The 27,348-nt window shown below is 42.1% G+C and overlaps 1 protein-coding gene across 2 annotated transcripts; it reads left to right on the top strand.

Annotated features, from left to right (window-relative positions):
- The first annotated feature begins 918 nt into the window (after positions 1-918).
- Positions 919-17,941, top strand: HSD17B2 (hydroxysteroid 17-beta dehydrogenase 2). Of its 2 annotated transcripts, XM_060276064.2 has the most exons (7): positions 919-1,058; positions 2,048-2,128; positions 3,618-3,928; positions 7,380-7,592; positions 9,589-9,774; positions 14,156-14,293; positions 17,094-17,941. In XM_060276064.2, exons 1-7 carry the CDS (start codon positions 1,021-1,023, stop codon positions 17,450-17,452), a joined length of 1,326 nt encoding a protein of 441 aa, XP_060132047.2. In that variant the 5' UTR covers positions 919-1,020; the 3' UTR covers positions 17,453-17,941. The 2 variants fall into 2 exon arrangements, with proteins under 2 accessions (XP_060132047.2, XP_060132048.2); XM_060276065.2 differs by lacking the exon at positions 14,156-14,293.
- Positions 17,942-27,348: the final 9,407 nt, after the last annotated feature.

Below are 27,348 nucleotides of genomic sequence, written 5' to 3'. Positions count from 1 at the left end.
GGAGACAGGTAAATTTGCAGCAAGTTGTGGTTTTTTGGAGGTTTAATTTGAAACCAAGTTAGGTTTAAGTTTGTTGGTGTCTCTGGCATCTCCTCACTGTTACATCGTTGGTGGTGGCTTAAATAATGGATGTATGTTCTGTATTGTTTTATTAATACTATTGTTACAAGTTTGTCATGGCTTTCAGATAGAATAATAAACTTATGAACTGAAACCGAAACTGAACTTACTGAAACAACCAAAAACAAAAACAAAAACTTGTATCTTGTGGAAAGTGTACATAAAAGAGGCATACATTTGTGAAAATAACAAACAAAAATTACATTAGGGTAAATTGCTTGCATAGATAGATAGATAGATAGATAGATAGATAGATAGATAGATAGATAGATAGATATGGGGAAATGTCCACTAAAATGCTGAGGAATGGAAGAAAGCCCACTGTTCCTGAGCCCACTAATACTCAACCTTGTGTAGTAATATGGCTCTGCATTTCCACCCCATGCCATATTTTCATATTATAGTTGATAATTAGAGCTATTGGTGACCCCTTCGGACTGATTCCATGGCTGCTAGTTTCTACTTGAGCTTTTGGAGGAGTTTCTACCACAACCCCAAAGTCTATTCTCTTTTTATAACCCCAGAAAAGCAGGAACTGTGCTGTAGAGTTATTATTCCAGCCATTTCTCTGCAACAGTTACTTCCCATTTCAAAAGCTTGAGAAATGGAGACGTCAAGAGCTTTTTATCTTCATTGTTCCCCGAACGGACTGTTGCTTTCTTGCAAACTCGCCTGTGTCATTTAAATAGGTAAACTGAATGCTGACGCACAGAAACAGAACAAAGATGTTCACACTCAAAGACCAAAAAAAATGGGAAAGTGCCCTTTGTCTCCTCTTCTCTGCCACCAGTACAAAGCTGTGTGAGCTTTATTTGTGTCATCTGAAGTCTCTGCAGCTGTGCTTACCTGGGGATCTGCTTTCCAGAAGGAGAGAAGCCTCTGGATCTGGAGGGCTGGAAGATGCAGACCATCCCAGGTTTCATCCTTGGCATCTTCAGGTAAGGCTGGGAAAGATATCTATAAGAAACCCTGGAGAGCTGCAGCTGCAAATGAACAAAATATTGTCTTCAGTGTTGGCTGGTGAACATTGAGACTGGTAGGGCAGAAGGCAGGGAGACAAACAGCAGGTGGCGCCAGAACCAATGCCAGGCAGAACCACCGCCTGACTGGTTGTAAATAAGAAGACAGACAACTGGTTCTCAGAGTGGTTTTAACAACCAATCCCTCTTCCCAGTGAACTCTGGGAACTGTAGCTCTGGGAGGGGAATAGGGGCCTCCTAATAACTCCCCAAACTCTTAGCAAACTGCAGTCCCCAGAATTCTATGTGGGGAGCCAAGACTGGTTAAATGTATGGTGCGAATATGGCCTGTGTGAAGAGATACTTCATTTTGTCTGTCTTGAACTTTCCCCCCATTCAGCTTTATTGCATGGCTCCACTGGATTCCAGTAATATGACAGAACAGGGGAGGGCGTCACCCTGTCCCTTTTCTCCACTACTGCTCCATTGTAGGCATTTCTTATAAGCCCATGATCAGTGTGTGGATGTCAGGGAGCAGAGCCAGACCTCCAGACCTCACTCCCAATGATCAGCAAACACCCACAGGTTGAGTTTATTCCATAAGGCAGGCGTAGGGGAAGTTATCACCATCCGTGATCCTGATGGTCTTGGGATCACTGAGATCCAGTGTGGTGTAATGGCCAGAGTACTAGACTAGGACCTGGGAGCCCCAGGTTCAAATCCTCACTCAGCCATGAAACTCACAGGCTGACATTGTGCTAGTCACTGTTTCTTGGCCTTAACCAAGAAGAGATGTTGGGAGTGGGAGAGAACAGTGTTTGCCACTTTGAGCTCCTTAATGGAAAAGGTGGGATATGAATCTAATAATTAAAATTAAAATCCACAGACGGGGAGAAAGGATAGGTTTAGCTTGCACACTAATTTTTGACTGCTACAATGTAATATTCATATATCCTATATTAATGCAGGGATAGCCAATGTGATGCTCTCCAGATGTTTTGGACTGCAACTTACATGAGCTCCAGCCACCATGGTCCCAACATCTCCAGGTAGGACTGGGAAATAATCTTGTCTAAAACCTGAGAGCAGGTATGGGAAAATGTTGGCCTACCAGATGTTCCTGAACAAGAACTGCCATCACTCCCGATTGTTGGCCATGCGTACTAGGGCTGATGGGAGTTATAGTTCAGCAGCACCTGGAATGTCAAAGTTTCCCCATTCCTTCCGCAGAGAGCTGCTGCCAGTAAGTATAGCCTGATATCAGGTACCTGAAGCCCCTTACCTGTTGTATTACTACAATTCCCATCACCCCCTGACCATTGACCAACAACAACTGGAAGACTGCAGGTACAACACTCTTGCTTTGAAGGATTTCAGCATTGTAGCAGCTTAGAACCAGTTGGTAGAGGAGCAGACACTGTAGGTTAGATACAATTATAGTTTTCCTCAGACCCATTGCAATTAATGGCCATGCCTAATATAGTTCCATTGATTTCAGTGGGACTACTCTGCATAGAATTCAGTAGGATACAGCCCTGCATTAAGGATAGGGGATAAATCCAGGGTTGTTGGTTTGTTTTTGTTTTTTTTGGTATTTTAATGGGAAACCATCTAATTCACATTTTTCAAACCAATATGCGAAACCTTTCTCCTTCAAAATTCACCCTTCACCAAATTTTGCAGTACAGTTCTCCAGCCAGCCAGTGTGTACCAGAATGCCAACATTAGGGGGAAATGTACATAAGAATGCATACATTAAAGAAGAAAACAACTCACAGAAGTGCTTTATGTTAGAGAAAATTCTTGCAGAAGTGTGGATGACATGCATTCAGAAATGTGCGTGTTGGGGAGAAATGCACACCAAACCAATGTCATTTTTTTTCATGAGGATTAAAAAAAATAAATGAAAATTGCTGCAAAAAATGTGGAGACTGGAAAAATGAGAAACTGAAATGGACAGATCCATCATTTCCTGCATTTGTGAAATAAGCAGAGTTGGGAGGTGAGCATCAAAGGACAGCACAGAAATTCTCCAAACTAATGAAGCACATCCATCCATCACTCCGCCCCCCACTTTTCCTCTTAAGAGCAACACCTGTAAGCATGCAAATGATGTAAGAGCTGTCAAATACCTTGGGGTTTGCTGCTTCATGTTCACTCTTATCCTCCTGCCTCTGTCAATCATTACCCAAGCTGTGTGTCCCTTAGAAGGTGGAGTCTTCTTGCAATAAGATTAAAAAGAAAAAAAAGAAAGGTGAGAGGAAATGTCATAGGGTTTTGCCCTATTTGGCAAGCAGCTCAGATAAGCCACCCCAGGCTTATCTGTATGTATGTATGTACATTCAGGAGACAGTTGCTCTTGCAACTTCCTTGCTTGAAGTCCCTAAAGATCTTTCACAACCCCATTTGCAGCTGACCCCTCCTCCCTTCATCCTCTTTGCACAGAAGATACGGCCCCTTATAGCAATGCATGCATTCTGAAGACTGCTAGGGGTTTGTTTTCTTTTTGTCCTATTCTGCTGTGCCTGGATGTTGCAGTCCTGTCTGTCTTCTGCCTGTGACCGCTGCCATGCACCACTCTGAAGCTGACAGCTCCCTGTTGATCTACATGGGTGCAGTGGTGCTTTACGGAGGGACGATCCTTTACCGAGCCAAAAAGAACTGTGTGGAGAAGGCAAAACCCTTTTCCTGGGGTCTCCTCTTGCTCCTTGCTTCAGGAGTCCTGTGTTTCGCCACACTGAGAAGTTACCTGGGCTTGAGTTTCTTCTCGCTGATCTGCTTCCTCTTCTGCATTTATACATCTGATCAAGCCCTGCTCCCTGTGGACCGCAAAGCAGTACTCATCACAGGTAAGGAGAAGGAAGAACTTTGGCTTTTGTTAGCTCTTGAGAGAATCTGTAAAACTTTTACATTACTCAGTCGTCTCTGAATTTAGCACAGTTTTGGCTCTCTTTCATCCCCAAGGCTTGCACCCTTTTATTTATTAGCATCCATTTCTCTGCTCCATGATTTTACAGGCAGGGGCCTTTTTCTGGTGCAGAAATATCAGGCTGTTTGCTCCAATCAGGAACCATATGAAATTTCTACCTTCTTAGCAGCACAGAACTGTGTATGTTCTCACTCCTTAAGTAAGCATTCATCAAGACAGCGTGAGAATTACTGGAGGTCTGAACTGTGAATTGAGTTACGATGGCGGAGTTGGGGAATTTCTACCTGGGCTTTTTATTCAGAATGAGCTGGTGGCTCTGTAGCTAAAAGAGAACCTAGGTTTACTTTTTGAAAATTTGGATAAAGCAAAGCATTAGAGTGGGAAAAAACACAATTTCATTTTTGACACAGATCTTTAAATGGTGCGTCAGACTTGATGGATTGTGGCAAAACTGCTTCCAATGACAAAACACTATGCACCCAGATGCAGATTACTTATTTGCTTGTGGGGTTATCTTGTTAAAAAAGGACACTGATATTCATTGGTCCCAGTGAGGTGGGCGGGAGAGGAAAGAGAAGGAAAATCCATCAATGGTTTCTAAAATAAATAAATAAGAGTCATTCACAAGGAACACCAGCAGACAGAACACAATGTTCACTTACAAACTCTTGCATGCCTGTTTTCTGCATTATGCTGGAAGGTTGAGGCACACTGTGTTTCAGCAACACCTGGCTCATCTTTGGATGTTAGGTGCAGGAAAAGAAATCTCTCTCTTTCTTCATTTAAAAGGTTGGCGCTGAGTCACTAACAACTGTGAACCAGATTGTTGGAGAGTTCCAGAGAGACGCTCCTCAGTCTAAGTGTACCAAATTAGGCAAACAAGTGATAGAATCACATCTGCAGCCTGTGTTCCCGTCGTAATTGTCCCAGCCAAGTTCTGTGTTGTGTTGAAGCAGATGCAATACAAGAAGGGACAAGCAGGGAGAACGAGAACAAGGGGTTTAATCAGAAGACATAGGCTTAAAAACTGATCATAGCCACCCTCTAGATTACTCATGCTTTACAGGATGATATCTGGACATTTTTATTCGTCTTTTTTAAAAAACAAAACAAAACCCCTATCATTATTAAAGTGCCTCATTTCATTTGTCATTGACATTGAGTTCCCCACCCCCACCCCAAAATAACTTCAGCCCCCCCCACACCCCACCAACACCACTTTGCGAATTTAAATTCTCCCACCTGAGCATAGAGGGTAGATTTAACCATTTTCTTCCCCTTCTGCAGCCTTCAGGGACATCTCTTTCTGAAGCTGGAGTTTGCATTTGGGAGGAAATCTCTCACTGACAGCAGCTGGGAATTCACCTCTAAAGCAAATTCCAAGTTCAGTGGAGGGATGTTACTCAAGGCTGCATGAGGGGGAAGGAATGACTTCCTCTCCCTCCCATGTCCCCTCCTTCGTTCCCTTTCACTGGTGCTCCTCCTCATCTGCCTCCCGCTGGTCTAGCATTGTGCAAGCATAGCTGCCAAGTCTCCCGTTTCCCCCGGGAAATCCCCGTTTTTCCAGCTGTTCCTAGCTGAAAAAACTAGGAATTTTTTTTGTTTTTTCCTGGTTTATTCTGGCGCGGCGGCCATTTTGGAACTGGGCGGAGCATGCTCAGAAGCGACTTTTGATGCTGCTCTGCCAAGTTCCAAAATGGCTGCAGCGCGACTTCTGGTGCAGTGGCCATTTTGGAACTGGGCACAGCAGCAGCAAAAGTCACTTCTGAGCATGTTCCGCCCCTTTCCAAAATGGCTGCCACGCTACTTCCGGTATGCTACTTTTGGTCCGGTCCCTTATTTTTCAGAGAGGAGCTTGGCAGGTATGTACTGCTTGGCCCCTTCCACCGCCCTGACCTGACGACTGCTCCTCCCCCCCCTTCTCCTCTGGGCAAGGGGCTGGAGCTATGGCTCGTCACCCATGGAAGCCAGCCATCTACCCCTGGAACCTGCCCGTCTATATGAGTCAAGGGGAATAGCAGCTCCAGAGGCCGAATGCAGGGAACCCCCCCCCACAAAAGGTGGGAGGATTTGGTGTCCCTGAGAGTGTATGTATCCCCCCACCCCCAACCTTACCTGCCCTTTATTTTGACCGACCTGTCCCATATTTTGCCCATCCAAAGGTGGCAATTCTAGTCTCCACTGTTCATTCCAGGGAAACCAAATATTCGATAAGCACCTGGAACCCCTTAGAGTTTACGGCCCTTGCCTGGCTAATTCAAGATTTGGATCCTCATTTAGATTTTAACCCTTGCTGGGTTAGAAGAAACTAACCAGTTTCCTGACTGAGCGTTTACTTAAGTGCAGAACAACAGTATTACTATAAATCAGAACAATATAGGTGTTCACCAGCACTGCTCAAATCAACATTCCCATAATTTTAGAGATATCAGCTCTCAGCTACGCCTTATTGTTCCTTTTCTGTATGCAAAGAATGACTTCCAGATATCATCTGAGCACAGTGTACCTTCTTTGGTGGCCAGAGCAATCTGAAAACAAGTCACGTGGGGATGCATAAGCAATGGTGAAGAAATGCAGAAAGTGTTGTGGTAAAAAAAAATTAAAATGCTAAGCAATAGTAATGTTAGCATAGCATAGCCCTGGATGGGAAAAAGTCTGTCTTTGAAGTGTAATGATGCCCTCAAGCAGGACATGAGTGCAAGAGCACTCTGCCCGCCTGTGATCTCCTCATAGTGGAGGTAGAACATAGCCATTGTGGCTATGAGTTTTTGATAGCCTTATCCTCCCTGAGTTTGTCTAATAGCCTTATAATGACATCCCAGTTGGCAGCTTCCACTGCCTCCTGTGGGAGTGAGTTCCATCATTTAATCATGCACTGCAAGAAGTACTTTCTTTTCCGTGTCTTGAATGGATGAAGGATGGAGAAATGAGTGTGGAGTTGTGTGTGTAGAAACCATTGGCTTTTGCATGGCTGGAACACAGTCTTATTTTTCTCCTAGCCCCACCTACCTTTGGCATGCATCTCCTAGGGGATTCCCCATGACAGAAGGCAGGTCTTGGAATGAAAAAGGTTCCTTATACCCCCACTGCTTGCTTTCTCTCTCTCTCTCTCTCTCTCTCTCTCTCTCTCTCTCTCTCACACACACACACACACACACACACACACACACACACGCTGTCTGCTGTGTTGGAAACATAAATGAGTGCTGTATTATTGCCAGCTCAAATATTTAGCTTGTGGCTTAGTTTGCAGTTTTGTTCCTTTATTGATTGTGTTTATTTTAATAATTGCATCCTGCTTTGAGAATTATGATGGTTATAAGTCAAGGCCATGAGTAGCATAAATAAATAGAAGAAGTCATCCTTTACAGGAAGCGATAGTGGCATTGGACATGCATTGGCGAAGTACCTTGACCGTTTAGGATTCACCGTGTTTGCCACCGTTCTGAATGAGAAAGGACCTGGTGCAGAAAAACTGAGGCAGTCCTGCTCAGGTAGACTTTTTGTTCTGCAACTAGACATCACCAATTCGGCGCAGATTAAAGAAGTGTACCTTGAAGTAAGAAAGAAGTTGCAAGGTGGAGGTATGTGCTGTGAAGGGAGTGTACATAATCCTCGTGGGTGTTGCTTGTGATCTGAAATGACCGTTTTGCAAAGTTTCAAATATTATCTTGGTTGATCTAGGCCTCAGGATTCCAACACTCCTATTTCAGCGCTTTTGATGGCTATCAGCGATGGCTATTTTCTGCAATGGTTCTGAATACCAATTGCTGGAAACGACAGAAGGGGAGAGGGCTGCTCTTGTGCTCAGATCCTGCTTTCTTGTTTCCCACAGGCACCTGGTTGGCCATTGTGAGAAAAGGATGCTGGACTATGTAGGCCATTGACTTGATCCAGCAGGCTCTTCTTATTATCTGAAAGCTGAGCCAACATAATTCACAATATGTAACCAAAGCACAGCCAGCCTTTGAAACTTACCTTTCTTCTGCACTTTGCAGTGTACTGTATTTCTGCAGCCATGCAATGCACAAAAAAGCATGTGCTGGGCTAAAGTGCCCATAAAAAGACATAGAGTCATGAAAATTACACACACAAATGCATTGCGTATTATATAAAATACATAAAAGCCCCTTGCACAGACTTTAAAATACAAGCATCCATTATAAGAATGCACCATGAAACAGTCCCACTAAAACATAAAAAGTGTCCTCAATTAAAATTAACAAGAATCCTATAAAAGCAACACAGTAGTTAGTAATACAGTGGTACCTTGGGTTACAGATGCTTCAGGTTACAGACTCCACTAACCCAGAAATAGTACCTCAGGTTAAGAACTTTGCTTCAGGATGAGAACAGAAATCGTGTGGTGGCGGTGGCGGTGGAAGGCCCCATTAGCTAAAGTGATACCTCAGGTTCAGAACAGTTTCAGGTTAAGAACGCACCTCCAGAACAAATCAAGTTCTTAACCAGAGGTACCACTGTACTTTAATAATGGATGCTTGTATTTTAAAGTCTGTGCAAGGGGTTGTTATATGTTGTAAACTGCACAGAAGTCAATTTCAGCATAAAACACGCAGAAGCCTATTTTAGCATTGAGCAACATAGAAATTAATACCAGCTGCCTGTTGCTTCCTCCCGTCTGCAGTCAGATGTTGTCAAATCAACTATCAAATGCTATATGTCAAGATGTTCTCAGATACTGACACTTCAACATCCTTGGGTCAAAGGCTGCTGTTAATTAGCACATATATCTGCTGCATATTTGGAGACAATTCAGCGTGAGGGATGGATTGATCAATCCATTTTTGTTTCTCTGTGGGGGTTTTTAAGTCTTCATGAAAATTTTAAAACATTTTAGTGCAAATTGTTCACTATATACACATCCTTGTATGCAATTCTGCCTGGTATACACATTGTTGCAAAGCCATATCCCTGTAATCAGTGCTGTTTTTCTAGAAAAAAAGAGGTGCCAGAGCTCACCATGAACCGTCTCCCTTGTTGTCTTAGAATGGCAATGGCACCCACCTAAGAGTTGCCGGAGCTGAGCTCCTGTGAGCTCCAGCTGAAAAAAAAATATTCCCTGGATTCTTTTATGGTATTCTCATTAATTTTTCTGTTTTATGGACACTTTCCACTAATGTATTTTATAGACATTAGTTGCTTGGCACTTTCCAAACCAACATGCAAATGGAACCACAGCCATCTTTTGAAATTTGCATTTTCCCCAGTTTTTCAATGTAGGTCTCCAGCTGTGTAAGCCAACTAATCTATATAATAATGCGTACAGTAGGGTACAATAAGCATAAAAGACATGTATTAGTTAAACCTTCTTGCAAAAAAAAAGCATTACATTACAGAAAATTGTATTGCAAAAAAAGGTATATCTTAGGCAGAAATGCGTGCAAAAATTTGTATATTATGAGAAATTTGAATTAAAATCCTGATGAATTCTCATGATGACTTTTTCTTTGAGAAAAATCTTGAACAAAGGTGCTGAACTGAAGAATGGGGGGGGGAGAGAAAGTGAGAGCAGCTGAAACTGTCAGATTTGTATAGCCTTGTTGTCTTCTTCCTTGCCAGATCTCTGGGGTGTCATCAACAATGCAGGGGTCCTGGGTCTCATGGGAGATGGTGAACTGCTCCCTATGCATTCTTACAAGCAGTGCATGGATGTCAATTTCTTCGGTCCCGTTGAACTATCAAAAGCATTCTTGCCATTGCTCCGCAAGTCCAAAGGAAGGCTTATTAACATTTCAAGCATGGCAGGTGAGTCAAATAAAATAAGTTCACGCCATTCATATATTTACAGACTTGCTATTCTTGGATAGCTGTTCTCTGCTCACCATCCTGCTGTCTTTACTCCTGTCACAGATGCCCAGTGTGGTAGGATTCCCAGTTGAAAACTCCACTCCTGCAATGCTGTAATGCAAAAACAGCAACAACAATGTGCAAGTCAAGATTGAATGGATGGAAAATAGGACAGAGCACACTAGGGCAGGCTTCCATATAACTGTCTACCCTGTTTCTCATATTTTAAGACATACCCATAAAATAAGCCATAGCAGGATTTTTAAGCATTCAAGGAATATAAGCCATACCCCGGAAATAAGACATAGTGATAGGCACAGCAAGCCATAGTGTGTTTTTTTGAGGAAAAAATAAATATAAGACGTGTCTTATAATATGAGAAACACAGTAGTCTGGAAGTGGTGGTTGCTGGGATGGAGACCACAGCCTTCATGGTTAGACTCAAACTTCCTTCCCCCCCCCCAAGAGGAGAAAGATGGGTTCCCAGCTCCCCATAGAAAAACAATTGAGAAATCTGAGGTTTTAGCATAGCTGGCATCAGATAACATAATGTTCCACCACACAAAGGTAACAGCAAAGGCCAATTCATCTAACTTACATCTTCTTTCATATGACTAGTGTGATGATGATGATTAATATTAACACTGTGATTATTTTACTGCTCACAGATTTTGGCACTCCATCCCAAGAGACATTCGACTGGCTCTCTCCTTGTTCCAGTTGATTTATTTATTTATGTTCCAACAGGCTTTGGGGAACTGACTGGCTATCATGAAAGGGATGGTGCCAGGCTATTTTTATTGGAATTATTTGTGTGGTTTTAATAGAGTTTGTATATGTACAGTGATGCCTCGCAAGACGAATTTAATTCATTCCGTGAGTCAATTCGTTTTGTGAAAAATTCATCCTGCGAATCGCTGTTTCCCATAGGAATGCATTGAAATTTCTTTTTTTGCCCATAGGAATGCATTAATTAAATTTCAATGCATTCCTATGGGAAACCGCGATTCGCAAGACGGATTTTTTGCAAAACGAATTCGTCTTGCGAGTCACCATCAGATTGCAAGACGCATTCGTCTTGCAAAAAGTTCGTCTTGCAGGGCATTCGCCTTGCGAGGTACCACTGTATATAGTTTTAGGTCTAACAACATTTTTTTAATGGTAGTTTTTTCTATGTTTTTGGTGGTTCCTATTCTTATATGTAAGCCTCTCGCCTTCTGTTGGATGTCATAGTTGCTGCACCCCCTGCTCTGCCCCAAAAGCTCTGTGCCTGGTACGATTGCACCATTCACGGTCCCCTAGATCTACCTTTGCACAGGTCAGAGCGAGAGCTTCTGCACCCCCTGATGCATACTGTTAAAGACATTCATTGCCCTTAGCTTTAATTTTTTGACGATTCCAATAAAGACAATGTAGTGATTTTACCAAACATATTACTTAAAAGTGGATCCTGTTTCACAGCCATAAGAAGATAACATTATGAGACGTGTTTCTACAGAATAAGGAGCAGCGCATTATGCATCTTTTAGAAATCTCACTTCTCTTTGGGGGCCTGTTAAACATTTGTAATAATGGGAACATGAGTTGCTTGAGGCACTGTTGTCCGCTAGCCAAGGAAATTTGTGTTAGAATCTCTTCAGACTGCAAGGTTTCCTTCCTGACAGTTGGGATTGATGAAGACAGGGTAAAGCGAGGCAATTGGAAACTTGCTAAAAATGTTTCTTCGCCTCCTGTCGGTTCCTTTAGGCTCCATCTCCAGCAATGGCAGGAGTCCAATTGCTGAGCCAAATGGCGTATGTATTCATCAATTTCAGCAGGTGAAAAGATCTGGTTTGTCAAAAGTGTCAGCATCGGTTTCGGTTTTGCAAAATGAGAAAACAGTCAAATGAAGAGCATTTGGAATGACAAGCTGATAAATATGCAACCAAAATATCCACAAACCCACTGACTAACTTCCTGTTGTGTGTGTGTACTTGTAGAGATCATGAAAAATGTAGTTGGGTTTGCATTATAATGGGAACCTTCCTCGTTTTCAATTTCCGGAAGAATACGTCAACAGAAATGCAGCTATACTTTGAAAGTTGTGCTTCTCCAAATTTTGCCAGCAAGTGCATATTAGAGAAAATTAGGGAAATGCATAATTTAGTGGGAATAACATACAAAGATGTGTTTATATTTGGAGAAACGGCTTGCAAAAAAATGTGAATATTAGGCAAAATTGAATACAAAAGTTATGTGTACAAGCAAAAAGCAAACTGTTTGTACAGATGCATCCAGATCAGTGTTATATTTCTAGAAAAATAGGTGCCGGAACTTACCATGAACGCCTCCCTTGTTCTCTTATAATGGCACCTGAGAGGTGCTGGAATGGAGTTCTGGTAGTGCCGGCTGAAAAAAGAAGAAGCCCTTTTCAAGATTCTTACCACTTGGTGATCTACCAGTACACAAGGGCTATAACATTAAAACACAAAGAAAAAAGAATGTTGATGGAGTCACACTGAGATTGGCCTTTTTGTAGTGTTTTATTAGTGTATGTTTTCATTAGAGATGAATGAATATGTCAGTGTAGGACTCTTTCGGCTTCTGATTTTTCCAGCCTTAAAATCAGTTCTCTACATTTCCATAACAGATCACATAATTTTAAAAAGCCCCCATGAAAATTCATCAATACGTTAGGGCAAATTTCTCATAATATACATGTGTTTGTATGCAATTTTGCAAAATGTACACATTGCTGTGATTTCCCATAACATAATGCATTTAAATGTTATCTTCATTAATATGAGCATCTGCAGATATGTGGCAGATTGCCTGTTCTGGTCTGGGAATTAGAGTTAAGACTTTCTCCCAGTTAAACCAGAATTTGGGTGGAGTGTGATGCAGAACAGAGTGAACACTAGAACAATAAATTGAAGGGAACAGAGCAAACACATCCCTAGGGAAAACCTTAATGCAATGGTTTCATGTCAACTATGTATTCCTGGGGACACGTTGATTGGATTGGCAGTGACCATGCCTCTCCCCATAACATAGATTGTGTCATAGCCATTGTGCAACACCAATTCCCTCCGTGTCTATTGCAACAACAGTCACTGTTGCAGGAGAAACAGGGCTTAACTTTACCCTTCTGTGCATTCTTGTCACTGCCCTTTTGTTCCATTATACGCAGTATATAGCAATGAGCAGTATATAGTAATGAGGCTTAATGAAGTCAATATGACCTCAGTATTGGAATTAGCTAAGCAAGTTAAAGGGAAATAACTTGGATTTAACACGTATCTCCTGAGAACAAATAACTGAGATAGGCTGCTAATAAAGCAGAAATGCTTATCGTTCCATCTATCTTACTTCTTTGGAAAACTTTGAATTAGGTACCGTATATTCCGGCGTACAAGGCGACTGGGCGTATAAGACGACCCCCAAATTTTCGAGTTAAAATATAGAATTTGGGATATACTCTATATTTTAACTCGATTTCTCCTGCCACGCTGCCCATATCCAAAATGTCCGCAGCGCCAGAAATCGCTTCTGAGTATATGCGGACATGCTCAGACACGATTTCTGGCGCTGCTCGGTGAGTCCCTGGTTTAGCGCAGTGTGTGGGGGACTTGCTGAGCGGGCAGAACCCGGCATATAAGACGACCCCCAAATTTTGAAACGATTTTCCAGGGTTAAAAAGTCATCTTATACGCTGGAATATACGGTAATAAGAGAAGAGTTATTGCCTTCCTGTTGATATGCATTCAAACAAGTACATTCAGAGCTTCAACAATCAAAGGTACAGCTTTCTGAATTAAAATTTGGAGACATTCTCCATTCCAAAAAAAATAACTGCTGGAGCCTACCAAAGGCTTATCAAGTCCACCATCCTTTTTCCGCACCTTCCAAACCAAGAGACAAAGTCTTTACAACCTCTAAATTTTGTCCTGCAGCTCTCCAACCAAAGGATGTGTATTTAAAAATGTGTAGCAATGTATTATTTTAGTGCGAAATTGCTTGGAAATAATGCATATGTTGGGCAAAATTGGGTACAAAAATGCATATATTAGGAGCAATGTACACGAAAATGAATAGGAATTTCCATGCAGGCTATATCTAACGTGGACACGTATGTTGTCATTATCCCTCCACCAGCTCCATTGAATGCCAAAATCCAGTTGTTTTGAAGGGAAAAGGAGACTAACAAATCAGATTTTGCTTTTAGCTGGCAAGGACTTGTATACTTCTCTGTTTATTTTGTGGTTGCTAGCAAGCAGCTCCCTCCACACCCCGTATTTGACCTTAGCCTAAATTTGAGCTATGCTTCAGTCTCAGGAGGCTGTTTTTATTGCTCCCATAGGAGGTATCCCCATGCCAGGCCTCGCTGCCTACGGTTCATCCAAAGCAGCCCTATCCATGTTTTCTGGAGTCATGAGGCAAGAGCTCTCCAAATGGGGCATTAAAGTATCTGTGCTTCATCCATCAGGCTTCAAGACATGTAAGTTTCTGGCACTTCGCCTGGTTATCTAGCTCATGATGGTGGTGGTGGGGATCTCCTTGGAGTCCTTACAGCCAAAACCATGAATGACACAGAAACACCAGTGTCACCCACAAGATTGTGCAAAGCCTGTATGTTATGTACTGAGCTGAATCCTAGAACAATAGGATTCAGAATCAGCAGGAGCTACCCAATCCAACTCCAGGTGGAAGTGAATCCGCAACCTGATTGGCCTGCTGGAGCAGCCAATCAGGCGGCTGGCAGAAGTGAATCTGCTACCTGATTGGCCTGTAGGAGCAGCCAGTCAGGCTGCAGGCAAAAGTCAATCCACAATATAATTGGCCCACAGGTGTAGCCCTGAAGTAGCCAATCACGCAAGGCCCATTGTGTAAATAATGTATATAAGCAGATGGTTTTGGGAAAAGAGCCATTCTTCTTCTCCTCTTCTCCTTGATAACTATGAGCTGAATAAAGAGCATGAAATTCACTCTTGACTCCGAGTATATTTCACTGTACTTCGCTATTTAGGGTCCAGGTGGAGTCTTAGTGAAAGGTTGCAAAGGGCAACACTTCTGAGAGTTCATCAATCATCCTCAAAAGGAGCAGACTTTTATTTCCTCTTCCACAGAGGTGGCTGGCCTCAAAGGGTTGTCTCCTTATATAAATGCCAGTTTCCTAGAGGTCAATGGAAGACACCCCAAAACAACTTGGACTTATTAGATTCTAACCAGGCAGCTAATTCATTTGAGAAGGTTTATTCCCAAGGTATGGTGTCTTTGCCTGTTGTCTTTGCCCATGGAGTTTTCTTGGCAGGGATACTGGAGTGGCTTGCCAGTTCCTTCTCCAGGTGGATCACGTTTAGTCAAAACTCTCCACTATGACCTGTCCATCTTGGGTGGCCCTGCATGGCATAGCTCATAGCTTCTCTGAGTTATTCAAGCCCCTTCGCCACAACAAGGCATTGATCCATGAAGGGGATCTGGAAGGACAGATCGTGAACAGATCGTGAAGCTGAGGCTCCAGTACTTTGGCCACCTCATGAGAAGAGAAGAATCCTTGGAAAAGACCCTGATGTTGGGAAAGATTGAGGGCACTAGGAGAAGGGGACGACAGAGGACGAGATGGTTGGACAGTGTTCTCGAAGCTACGAACATGAGTTTGAACAAACTGCGGGAGGCAGTGCAAGACAGGAGTGCCTGGCGTGCTCTGGTCCATGGGGTCACGAAGAGTCGGACACGACTAAGCGACTAAACAACAAATGGTGTCTTTGAATAGCCTGTGAACTGGAATGTGCAAAAGGAAATGTGGTTAGCCGGATGATTTATCATGGTTGCGTCCCACCTGAAATAGATCTTTCCATTCCACATTATGTTTTTGAAGCATTTGTCTTGAGGTGGCAAATTGGAACCTGTGTGCGTGACTCAGAGGATAATTAAACCAGCACACATCAAGTCCAAGCATGCCATCACTTTCTCAGTCAAGATTTTTATGATAGCATTTATAAATAAGTGAACTAGTCTTCAACTATCCAGGGAACTCCTGAGACCACACACACACACACACACACACACACTAATATGGACTGGAGATTGGACAGTATCTGTTTGGCTCAGAGATTAGAACTAGAATAGGGAAAGTGGTGGAATTCACTCTAGGCAGACAGAACATCAAACTGACTCATAGCACACTTGTCTTCTCTCTTTCCAAAACATTAGTAGTAGTAGTAGTATACTGCCCTTTATCCACAGACGGGGTGGTTCACAACATACAAGTACAATATATAGAAACCAAAATATATAATAAAAATAAGGACAAAAGCAAACGAATACTCCTTCCCCTCCCACAACACATTTAAAAGGACATTCCTCAAAGAGCCTTAATTGCAGTGACTTTCTGCAGATTTCACCAATACTGGTATGTGTGTTAATAATTTTTAGAATAGGACATTTGTTCCTATATGATTTAGTCAGCTACAGTACTTTCATCATCTTCACTATCTGCTAACTGGGCACTGCTGAAATGTGTATTGTTTTCAGTTTGTGTCTCATTGATTTACTGTTGAGGCGATTAGCTTAGCGATTAAGCACCATTAACATCCATTGTTTTATCGTTAACATTTCTCTCACCTTTCTGTCCACCATGACTTTGCCAAACACACACAGAAAGGGCTGTCATTGTCCTACATCTTAATGTGGTATTTATTACTGTAACAAAAAAAAAAAAGAGCTTTACTTGTATTTTGTGAGCATCAAAATGTGAGATGTATGCAGATATTTTTCTAAGAACATTGATCATTATGACATTATAATAAATGATCGAAATTTATGCTTATTATTTTTCAGTATTAATACATGCAAAAATACAATATGCATTCAAAAATGACAAAAGGGTGGTAACTCCATTGGGATGTATGTGCCCATCACTTCCTCATTCTCACTTGAACAGACAGTAACCCTGAGGCAAGATGTATACTTCAGTGGGCAATTGCCAGCTCATTGAGTTGTCATCATAAAAAAATGTAAGCAAAAATGTTTTCAAAAGGCTAAAGGACCAGCTTGGGAATGATTTAAAATAGCAAAATGAGAACTGAAGCAAAAGGGTACAGACATTGAGTCCATGGAACAAGCTGGTACCAGGATTCAGATTACACCCCTAAACTAGCATGAATATGTTCCAATCTGTCACCTGGGGTAGTTCCTTTAGGAACCCCGTATTCCTCTTTTTCTAGTTATTTAATTTTCATCAGAATACCTAATGTCATATTATGAAGCCTCCAGCAGTGTTTTGTTCTGTCTTCCAGGTATCCAGGGAACTCCGGAGGTCTGGAATAAGGAAGAACGCACCCTTCTTGAGAATCTCATGCCTGACGTGAAGCAAGATTATGGTGAAGAGTACATCCTCAAGCTGAAGATGGCTCTCAATGCCATGCCATTGGCTTGCGGGTCAGATCTCTCCCCTGTCCTTTGTGATGTTTTACATGCATTATTGGCAGAGCACCCATGTGGTTTATACACTCCAGGCAAGAGCGCTTACATATTCCTTCTCATCTTCTGCTATTCTCCTCTCTGGTTTTATGACTTTTTCATGAGGAAAATTTTCAGCACCTCAGACATGCCCAGCGCTCTCAGAGCAGCAGAGAAAGAAAACAAGAACTTGTAGGCAGATACTGCCTGACTTAGTCATTTGTTTGTCAGGCTATTTAGCTGACTTGTGAGAGTTGGGAATATTGCATTTCATGTGTTAAAAACACATTGGGTGGATAAAAGAAGTGGGGAATGTTTAGATTTAAGACAGAAACCCTCTCTATCCTGTACATTTCACCTCTTATCTACTATTTTTGATACCTTTTTCTCTTGAGTTAGGCTGAACTGAAACTCCGTTTTAAACATTTTATTAAATTTCCAAATATAACAAAAATAAAATTAAAAACAATACAAAATCAAAACAAAAAAAGACTTCCCCCAGTCCCTTCCTTGATTCCATTGTTAATCAACGTACCACATGTCCATTGTAAAATTTGAGAACCATTTAAATTACTTATTATCCATTCATACAAAATTACAAGTAATCCTAAAACCCCGCTAATGTATTAACCTGTGTACAATGCTTCTGTATATATGCAATAAACATATTCCATTCTTCCTTAAATTCGTTGTTGTCTCTTCCTCTTAGCTTCATAGTCAATTTTGCCATTTCAGCACATTTCATTAATTTAACTTGCTAATCTTCTTTAGTTGGGACACCTACTTCTTTACAATGTTGTGATAATAATGTCCGTGCAGCTGTAGTTGCATACATAAATAAGTTCTTTTGTGATCTTGGTAAGTCCACTCCTGTAATTCCTAGTAGGAAAGTTTCTGATTTTTTAACAAAGGTTATTTTAAACATTGTCTTCAATTCATTATAAATCATTTCCCAATATTTCTTTATGATTTTGCAATGGAAAAATGTCCCTTTTGTTGTTTTACATTTCCAACACTTGCTTTCCTTAGTTTTGTACATTTTTGCTATTTATTATATTTTTATGTTTTTGCTAATTTAACTGGAGTTAGATACCATCTATACATCATTTTCATATACTGTAGTTTTCTTTAATCACCACACATGCTCTAAATTTTATCTCTTTTTCCATAGTTTTTCCCATTCCTCCATCTGGATATTGTGTCCCACATCTTGTGCCCATTTAATCATAACTGATTTAACCTCTTCATCTTTCGTTTCCCATTTTAACAACAGATTGTACATTTTCGATACCGTATTAATTTCATATCATTTTCTATCATTTCTCTCTTTTTATCCTTCTTAAATACTTCATTTAACTGAAAATATAGCAACCAATTTGTTACATTCTCTCCAACTTCGTTAAATTCTTTCAATTTTAATTGGTTTTCTGATTCAATTAATAACTCTCTATACGTAGCCCAATTAGTGTCCATATTTAAAGTTTTTTCCTGATATTGCATTTAACGGAGAACGCCACCATGGTGTTTTTTGTTCTAATAATTCTTTATACTTTTTCCAAACTTTAAAAATCACTTTCCTTATAATATGATTTCAAAAGTTTTGATGTACTCTGTCCTTTTCGTACCATAAATACACATGCCAACTAAATTTATTATTGTGACCTTCCAAATCTAATAAATCTGGTTTTTTAAATTTTATCCATTCCCATATGCAGCAAATACAAGAAGCTTCATAATATTGTTTCAAATCTGGCAGGGAGAAGCCTCCTCTATCTTTAATATCTGTTAGTAATTTATATTTAATTCTTGGCTTCTTACCCCGCCATACAAATTTTGAAATATCTTTTTTCCATTCTTTGAAGCATCCCATTTTGCTTATTACTGGGATTGATTATAATAAAAACGGCATTTTTGGCAATATATTCATCTTAATAACTGATATTCTTCCTACCAGAGACAAGTTCATTCTGTTCCAAATTTCCAACTTCCTTTTTATTTATTTCCAAGTCCCCCCCCCCATAATTATCCTTGTAGATATTAATATTCCTTGATGTCAGCCAAATCCTTAAATATTTCACTTTATTATGGATATTTATGCCTATTTCTTGTTGGATTGTTTCTTTATCATGGTCTGATAAATTTTTGACTAATAATTCTGTCTTATTTTTATTAAGTTTGAAACCAACAACTTGTCCAAACTCTTGTATCTTCTGTATAACCTGCTCAAGTGAATTTAATGGATCTTCTAGCATAATTACTAAATTATCAGCAAATGCTTTCAAGTTAAATTCCTTAATTCCTACCTTTATTCCTGCTCTTATATTATGAACCAGAACTTCTAAAACTAATATGAGTAACAGTGGATAGAGAGGGCAACCCTGTCTTGTTCCTTTTATAATATTACATTCTTCAGTGATAGTATCATTAATAATCAATCTCGCTTTTTGCCTAGAATAAATAGTTCCTATTCCTCTTATAAATGTCATTCCAAAATTCATCTCCTCTAGGACCTTCAAAATGAAGGCCCATGAGACGTTGTCAAAGGCTTTTTCAGCATCAATAAACATAATGGCTACCTGTTTATCATTTCTTACCTCCAAATAGTCAGTGATATTTATTATATTTCTAGTATTTTGTTTCATTTGACAGCCTGGGGGAAATCCTGATTGGTCTTGATGAATTATTCCTAACAATAGGCCTTTCATTCTCTTTGCTAAAATGTTAGCAAATAATTTATAATCACAATTTAATAGTGAAATTGGTCTGTAATTTTTGACTTCTATCTGCATTCTCTTTCGGGATTATACTGATGTAAGCCTCTTCCCAGGTCTGAAACTCCTATTATATTTTACCATGAGCATTTTATCGCAATGCCAAAAACCCCTTGTGTATATTATTTTTGGCACACCATACATACCGGTATATGTTTAAATGCCCTTATTTTCAATGACATAGACATCTAGTTGGCTACATACAGTATCACGATGCCGTTCCATTCACAAAATCCCATTTCATATTTCAGGAAGAATATGCATTTGTTTGTAGAGGTGGTGTGAATGAGAATTGGGATTGTTTGACTGTCCAGCATATAATAATAATAATAATAATAATAATAATAATAATAATAATAATTTATTTATACCCCGCCCATCTGGTCGGGTTCCCCCAGCCACTCTGGGCGGCTTCCAACAAAACACCAAAATACAGAAATCCATCAAACATTAAAAGCTTCCCTAAACAGGGCTGCCTTAAGATGCCTTCTAAAGGTCTGGTAATTGTTGTTCTCTTTGACCTCTGGTGGGAGGGCATTCCACAGGGTGGGTGCCACTACCGAGAAGGCCCTCTGCCTGGTTCCCTGTAACTTAGCTTCTCGTAGCGAGGGAACCACCAGAAGGCCCTCGGAGCTGGACCTCAGTGTCCGGGCAGAGCGATGGGGGAGGAGACGCTCCTTCAGGTATACTGGACCAAGGCCGTTTAGGGCTTTAAATATTGATCTCCATGTGGTTGGCTAATAGTATGAACAGAGTCAATGTGCATACAATGGTTGTATGACCATTTGCTCTCTCTCAACAAGCAGGAGCCCTGCAAAATGCAGGGTTCCTGCTTGCCTGTACAGTTGCATGCATGTAAATAAATAAATATAAATAAATTTTTATTTATACCTTTCCCTCCCCAGTGAGAGCCGGGCTCAGGGCGGCTGACATCAATAAAATTACAATAAAACGTAAAAGAAAGGAAAACAATTGATTAAAATGCAGATTAAAATACAATTTAGATTTAAAAATTGTTTTAAAATGCAGCCTCATTTTAAAATGGCCCAAATCAAAACCCAAAGGCCAGGCGGAACAGCTCCATCTTGCAGGCCCTGCAGAAAGATGTCAAATCCCACAGGCCCCTGGTCTCCTGTGAGAGAGCGTTCCACCAAGTCGGGGCCAATACTGAAAAGGCCCTGGCCCTAGTTGAGGCCAATCTAGCCACCTTATGGCTCGGGATCTCCAAAATATTGTTATTTGTGGACCTTAAGGTCCTCCGCAGGGCATACCAGGAGAGGCGGTCGCGTAGGTACAAGGGTCCCAAGCCGCATAGGGCTTTAAACGTCAAAACCAGCACCTTAAACCTGATCCTGTACTCCACCGGGAGCCAATGCAGCTGGTAAAGCACTGGATGAATGTGATCCCATGGCTGGGACCCTGTAAGGAGCCTCGCCGCAGCATTCTGCACCCGCTGGAGTTTCTGGGTCAGCTTCAAGGGCAGCCCCGCATAAAGCGAGTTACAATAATCAAGCCTGGAGGTGACCATCGCATGGATCACTGTATGCAGAGCCTGAAGGAGTGAGGCCAGCAAACACTATACCAGTTCCCCTCCACTCATTCAGTGAATGCAGCTGTGTCATTTGAGCAGTACATAATAGATGGTTTCTGATCGGGTGAGATCACCCATATGACAAATCCAAGCAAGAGGCAGAAGCAGCAGCCTGGGTGAGGATCTTTTGGTCTACGTATTTTGGGCAGAAATAGTCACAACCTCGAAATCACTAGTTTGGGCCCTAAAATTGATTGCCACGCTGGAATGTGTGGTAATGCGGAAACTGGCAAATGACAATTTAATGAAAAGCTTGTACAATTAAGAGCAGCTTTTGTCATTGGCTGGAATGCTTGGAACTCTGCCACACCCACTGGAAAGCACCAATGGCATGATAACATAGAAAAACCTTGTTCACCCTAGGTCAGGCTGACCCAGGTCATCCTGGCAACAGTGTGGTCAGGTCATGCTGGTTTCTATAATACTCGCGATAGGTTTTCATCAACCCATCCTGAGACTGGCATCCTGAGAAGCTACAGTTGTTTACTGACACCTGCACTCATAATAATGCTTGATGGTGCCACCTAACCTGGGTTACCTTGACATGGGTTGCACAAGGTGTACCTCAAGGCAACTCCATCCACTTCCTCAACTCCCAAGCTAGTAGATTCCTCCATGAAACACTGAGTGGAAGATTATTTAAAAGGACCACAAGCTTGTCATTAACACTACAGACAATAATTTGTGTTATGTCTGGGCAAGCTCCAAGATATGCATGCCAGGTAGGCAGATAAAAAAGGGTGTGTTCTAAATGTTTCGCAGGCAGCCGCCAGCTTAAATCAAATCTGTCATTTTTTTTATTGAGGAAAAAGCACAAGATTATTTCTTTAGAAACATTGCTAGTGGTTTCCTGTTTGATTTCCATGAGTCAGGCTATCGGTGCAAGTTGTCCTGTGGCACCACTTGGCCAGCCTCTTCTTAGGGCTGATGAAAGGGTGTTGCTAGCCCATAATATTCTGACGGCATGCCTCTCTCTGGGCAAAGATGGCCAAAGAGTGCTCACTGATGGTTGGAGGAGATGACCCATCCTTATCTCAAAACCACCACCACCCCTGTTATCAGGAAGGAGCAAACTAGGCATGTGTGTGAAAGAAAGGGCAAAGCTGCCATTCTAGGGAGAGATGTGGAGAGAGAATAATTTGATGTCTATAAGCTGACAGCAGCCGACCCTCCAAGTGTCCCTATTTTCCAGGGGTGGCCCTAATTTAGAGAAGCTGTTCCAGTTTCTGATTTGATCGCAGAATGTCCCTATTTTCATTGGAGAAAGGTTGGAGGGCATGGAGTTATCCAATCCCCATGTCGTTTGAAGGCAATCCTGTATAGGGAAGTTTTTAAAATGTTTATTGTTTTATTATGCTTTTGTATAAGTTGGAAGCTGCCCAGAGTGCTGGGGCAACCCAATAAGATGTGTGGGGTATAAATAGTATAATTATTATTCCGGAATGGGACATCCTTATTTTCATCAGATAAGTGTTGGAGGGTACTGCAGCAGTTTGGGGAGCTGCCATTCTCTCTGCAGATCTGGTTTCAGGTCGGTGGGTTTTTGGCTGTTGAGGTGTCGAAGCAGGGCCTCTGCCCATGTATATTTGTAAATAAACACAAGTATTTCAAAAAGCCAACAAGCCTCCAGAGACCTCCTTCCAAAGGAAACAAACCCCAACATTCACCCCACCCTGATATGGGGGAAATCGGCAGAAAATGGGGTGTTGAGTGCTGCTTCTCTCTCCCACCCAGCTGTAACATGCCTGACCAGACTTCGTAAGATTCAGATCCTGTTCCCTTGATCCATCAGTAAAGTCGCTCTGCCTGTCTGCAGTTTAATGCCCACTTACTTTTGAGTAAGCCCCACTGAACTCAGTGAGAGTTACTTCAGAGTAGTCATTGTAAGAGTGTGCAGTAAGACCAGGCACCCCCAAACTCCGCCCCTCCAGATGTTTAGGACTACAATTCCCATCATCCCTGACCACTGGTCCTGTTAGCTAGGGATGATGGGAATTGTAGTACCAACATCTGGAGGGGCAGAGTTTGCCCATGCCTAAGTAAGACACTCACGGATGCCCACAGATTCTGACCTTGAGAGCCCAGATTCAGCAGACTGTAGCATTATTATTTTTTTACATCACAATCCTGACCGTGTCTACTCAGGAGGAGGCCTACTGAGTTCAGCAAGGTTTACTCTCACATAAGTAGTGTTAGGATTGCAGCCTGAGTCGTCCAGATTGCCATGTATGGGTGATGCGACTCAGCTTGTAGACGGAGTAAGAAAAACTTTTAACATGCTAATTTCTAGATGATATCAAGATAAAGGAGATTTTGGATGAAAGACATAGGCAAAGGGGGAAAATAAAAATTAGTGCCAAAACACAGTGCCAAAACACACACCATCAAATACATTTCAGTTACACAACATGTTTTAATTTGTTCACATGTGTTTACACCTTTGCTTCTTAAAAACAAAAACAAAAAAACCCCACATCATCCGGACATGTAACACTATTAAAACACCTTCCTAGATGAGGGAGGACTCTTCGGCTCATGCTACTTGATCATTCTTTGCCAACAGCCACAATCACTCCCGTAACAGCAAACTCAGGTGGTGAGTGCCAAGAGGATTTGAATTACAATGGGATCACTGGGGAACAAGAAGAAGGGATATGCTTGGGAGAACTTCGAGGTTTGCAGAAATACAATGGCAACAAAAATGCCTAAGACTCAGATTTTTGGATTAGTTTTTGACAGAATTTAGGCCACAACTTTATTGATTACAATCAAGTGAGTGGTTGCATAGGCTCTGGTTCGACTAGCTCCCTGCACCCTTGCAGGCAGCGCTGACCCAGGGCACACCATAGGTCAGGCAAGGGTGAACACCTGGTACAGTGGAAGGCGGGGTCATACCAGTCCATCTGCCAGATACCACCCTGGACTCAGGGCACAACACCTCTCAGGGTTGACCAACTAAAGAGTCCCCGGATTCCTTTAACGGAATACCCACCGCATAGGGATGGCCAGACTGCTCTGCCACCCCTATCACCTGAACCAGAGCCTATCTGCAACCTTACAAGTTGTGATGATTTGCTACGCAGCAGGCGAAACCCAAATGGCACCAGCCAATCAGCCAAGTGGGGGAAATTCCTGCCGTGCCCAATGACAGACGATGCATGGCGGCATAGCAAGGTCATGCGTGCAAGCCCTAAATATAGGGAGAGGTAGGAAGGTGTTCCGATGCACTGGTCCCAAAGAGGAAGCTCAGGGACACATGCATGGGCTTAAATAGAGGTGCCTCGATACAATTTCGCTGGCATCCCATTGGTCTAATTGCACCCAACATCAAGGGACCTCCAATAGGGTGTTGTGGCCATCTAAACTTTCCCACCCACAACACAGGGTCAGGTTGCCAGGTCACACTGCAACACTTGTTAGGAAGGACCTGCTTTATGCAATTTTCCTGCTTAATGGGCTTGCAAGTACATTTTATTCCTGGAGGCAGATGAGTACGCGTGGTAGGCAAGTAATGCAATCCATTGCAAAACAGGGGTTATAGTTATGGACTCTAATCTCTGCCGAGCTGTGCACAAGATTCCAGTGGGTTCCAGACACTCACCCAGGGCCATGTTTCCTCTGAGAATCAAGATGCGGTGGAGACTGACTTTAAGATATATGGTTTATTCACATATTTACAACCTGAGTGTAAGTGGAGGAAGTTGCAGGTCTTACAGCATCACCATCTCAATAGTGTTTCTCCCTGCTTCTCTCATGGCTGCAGCCAGATTGAGTCTAGAGCAGCCAGCCATGCTCCCTGATCTCTGGGTTGCGGCCTCACCAGCCAGCAGCCAAGATGGCTCTGGCCTTTGTTCTCCTTCTCCCCAGCAAACCTTTTCCCACACAGCTCCTGCCCATCCATCTGCTACCCCAAGCTACATTTTAAAGAGCATATTTTCCCTATAGCACAGCTTGCCCCCTCCTGTGTTTTGCCCAGACTCAAACACCTTCTTGGGTGTATACAGTAGATGTTTCCTAATGGCCTACATTCACCCAGCCCAGCCAGGCTCGTTTGCATTAGCTATGTCCAGGAGAATGGCTGCAACCTATATTTTCCCTTCAGTATCCCAGTTTTTAAGTAGATTCTGACATTCGTCAATTTATTGGGTTCAGGGAGAGGTCTCTCCCCCCCCCCCACTCCCACACACAACAAACTTATAACAGTATTTTAGAATCCGAAAGCAAATGTTATGACTCACAATTACAATTCCTACAGAGTTGGGAAAACAATTTCATAACTTTAGTTAAAGCATGCTGCCATCACGAGAAACTTGTCTCACATTATAATTTAATTAAAGAAGACTTAAGGGAGAATAAATGAAACAGAGCAAATATAATCTAATTGCTGTGACTTATTATGTGTATAGAAACATGCAGTGCTATCACCTACTTAACTTGTGTGGCTGGCAGAAGTGAATGAAAGGAGGGGTGGGGGAAGGGCGTAGTAGTAGGCTTAAATGAAAACCCAGGAGTTTCCTAGACATTCCTTGATAAAAAAAATAAAAAAAGGAATGAATGACTCTAGAAGACAGTTGATCTTGTTAAGGTTTCACCAAGAGATTTAGTGGAACTTCAAGTAAACGTAATTGGAGAGATGGGCTTCTGGCAGCTTCTAAAGATGATTCATTTGAGAGAGATCAGTGGGCATGTAATTAAGGGATTTTGGCGATGAAAGAAACCCTAAAAGGTGACTCAGCTGAACCCTGCCCACAATGTGAGACAGAGAAGCTTGTGAAAACACAGATCCTGTTGCTCCTGGGAGCTAAGAAGAAGAAGAATGCGGGTTGAGGTCACCGGATTCCCCCCAATAAATTCACACACACACACACACACACACACACACACACACACACACACACACGTGAATTAAGTTTAATGTTTTTGGCATTATTTTGGCCACAACTTTATTAAAATACAATCAAATGTGAGTGGTTGCTTAGACATTGGTTAACCCATCTGTCCCCCGCCCTGGGACAGATTCTGCACTGACTTCCTCTAGGCATTTTGTGGAAGTCAGTAGGTAAACATTCTTAGAGGGAGGACGGAGCCGGGTACCAGGCCCTTCTTGTCCTCCCTCAAATGTTCCCCGAGGCTCAATTTGCTCTGTGTTAGGCCCAATTCCCCTAACGGGGTACTGACGAAAGCCGTTCGAGCTCCAGGATTCCTTTAACGGAATATCTCTATAAGCAGCAGCAATTTAGCGTAACTTTCCAGTCTTTCCATACTCCTCTTTCCATACTCCTCTTTCCAGCAAATCTCTTACCAGCCAATTTTAACCAATGCCTAACCGCCAACCTTACAAGTTGTGACGATTTGCTATGCAGTAGGCAAAAACCAAATGGCAACAGCCAATCAGCCAGGTGGCAAAATTCCTACCGGGCCCCTGCCCCAAAAGCAGGCGACCCCATGGCACAGCAATATTAATACGCAAAGCATCCTTAAATAAGGAGGTGGGCGGGTGGGAAATCCAAAGCATTTGGCAAAAGTGAAACCAATATAGTCATGCAGAGGGGTTTTATAGTCTAGGGGCCGACCCTTATTCCAAACTGCAACAAGCTTTTCTACCCAGCAACAGCACCAAAATGCCCAGTCATGCCAGTGGCCATTTTACCTAATCTGCCTAGCAACAGCAGGGTCATCCTGATTCCCCTCCCGCAATGCTTGCTCTCCGTAATTGGAGAACCCGTTTTG

The sequence above is a fragment of the Zootoca vivipara genome, chromosome 6, assembly GCF_965207765.1.
Source record: "Zootoca vivipara chromosome 6, rZooViv2.hap1.1, whole genome shotgun sequence".
NCBI lineage: Eukaryota > Metazoa > Chordata > Lepidosauria > Squamata > Lacertidae > Zootoca > Zootoca vivipara.
The sequence above is the reverse complement of the archived record's forward strand: the minus strand, read 5'-3'. Positions and strand labels throughout refer to the sequence as shown.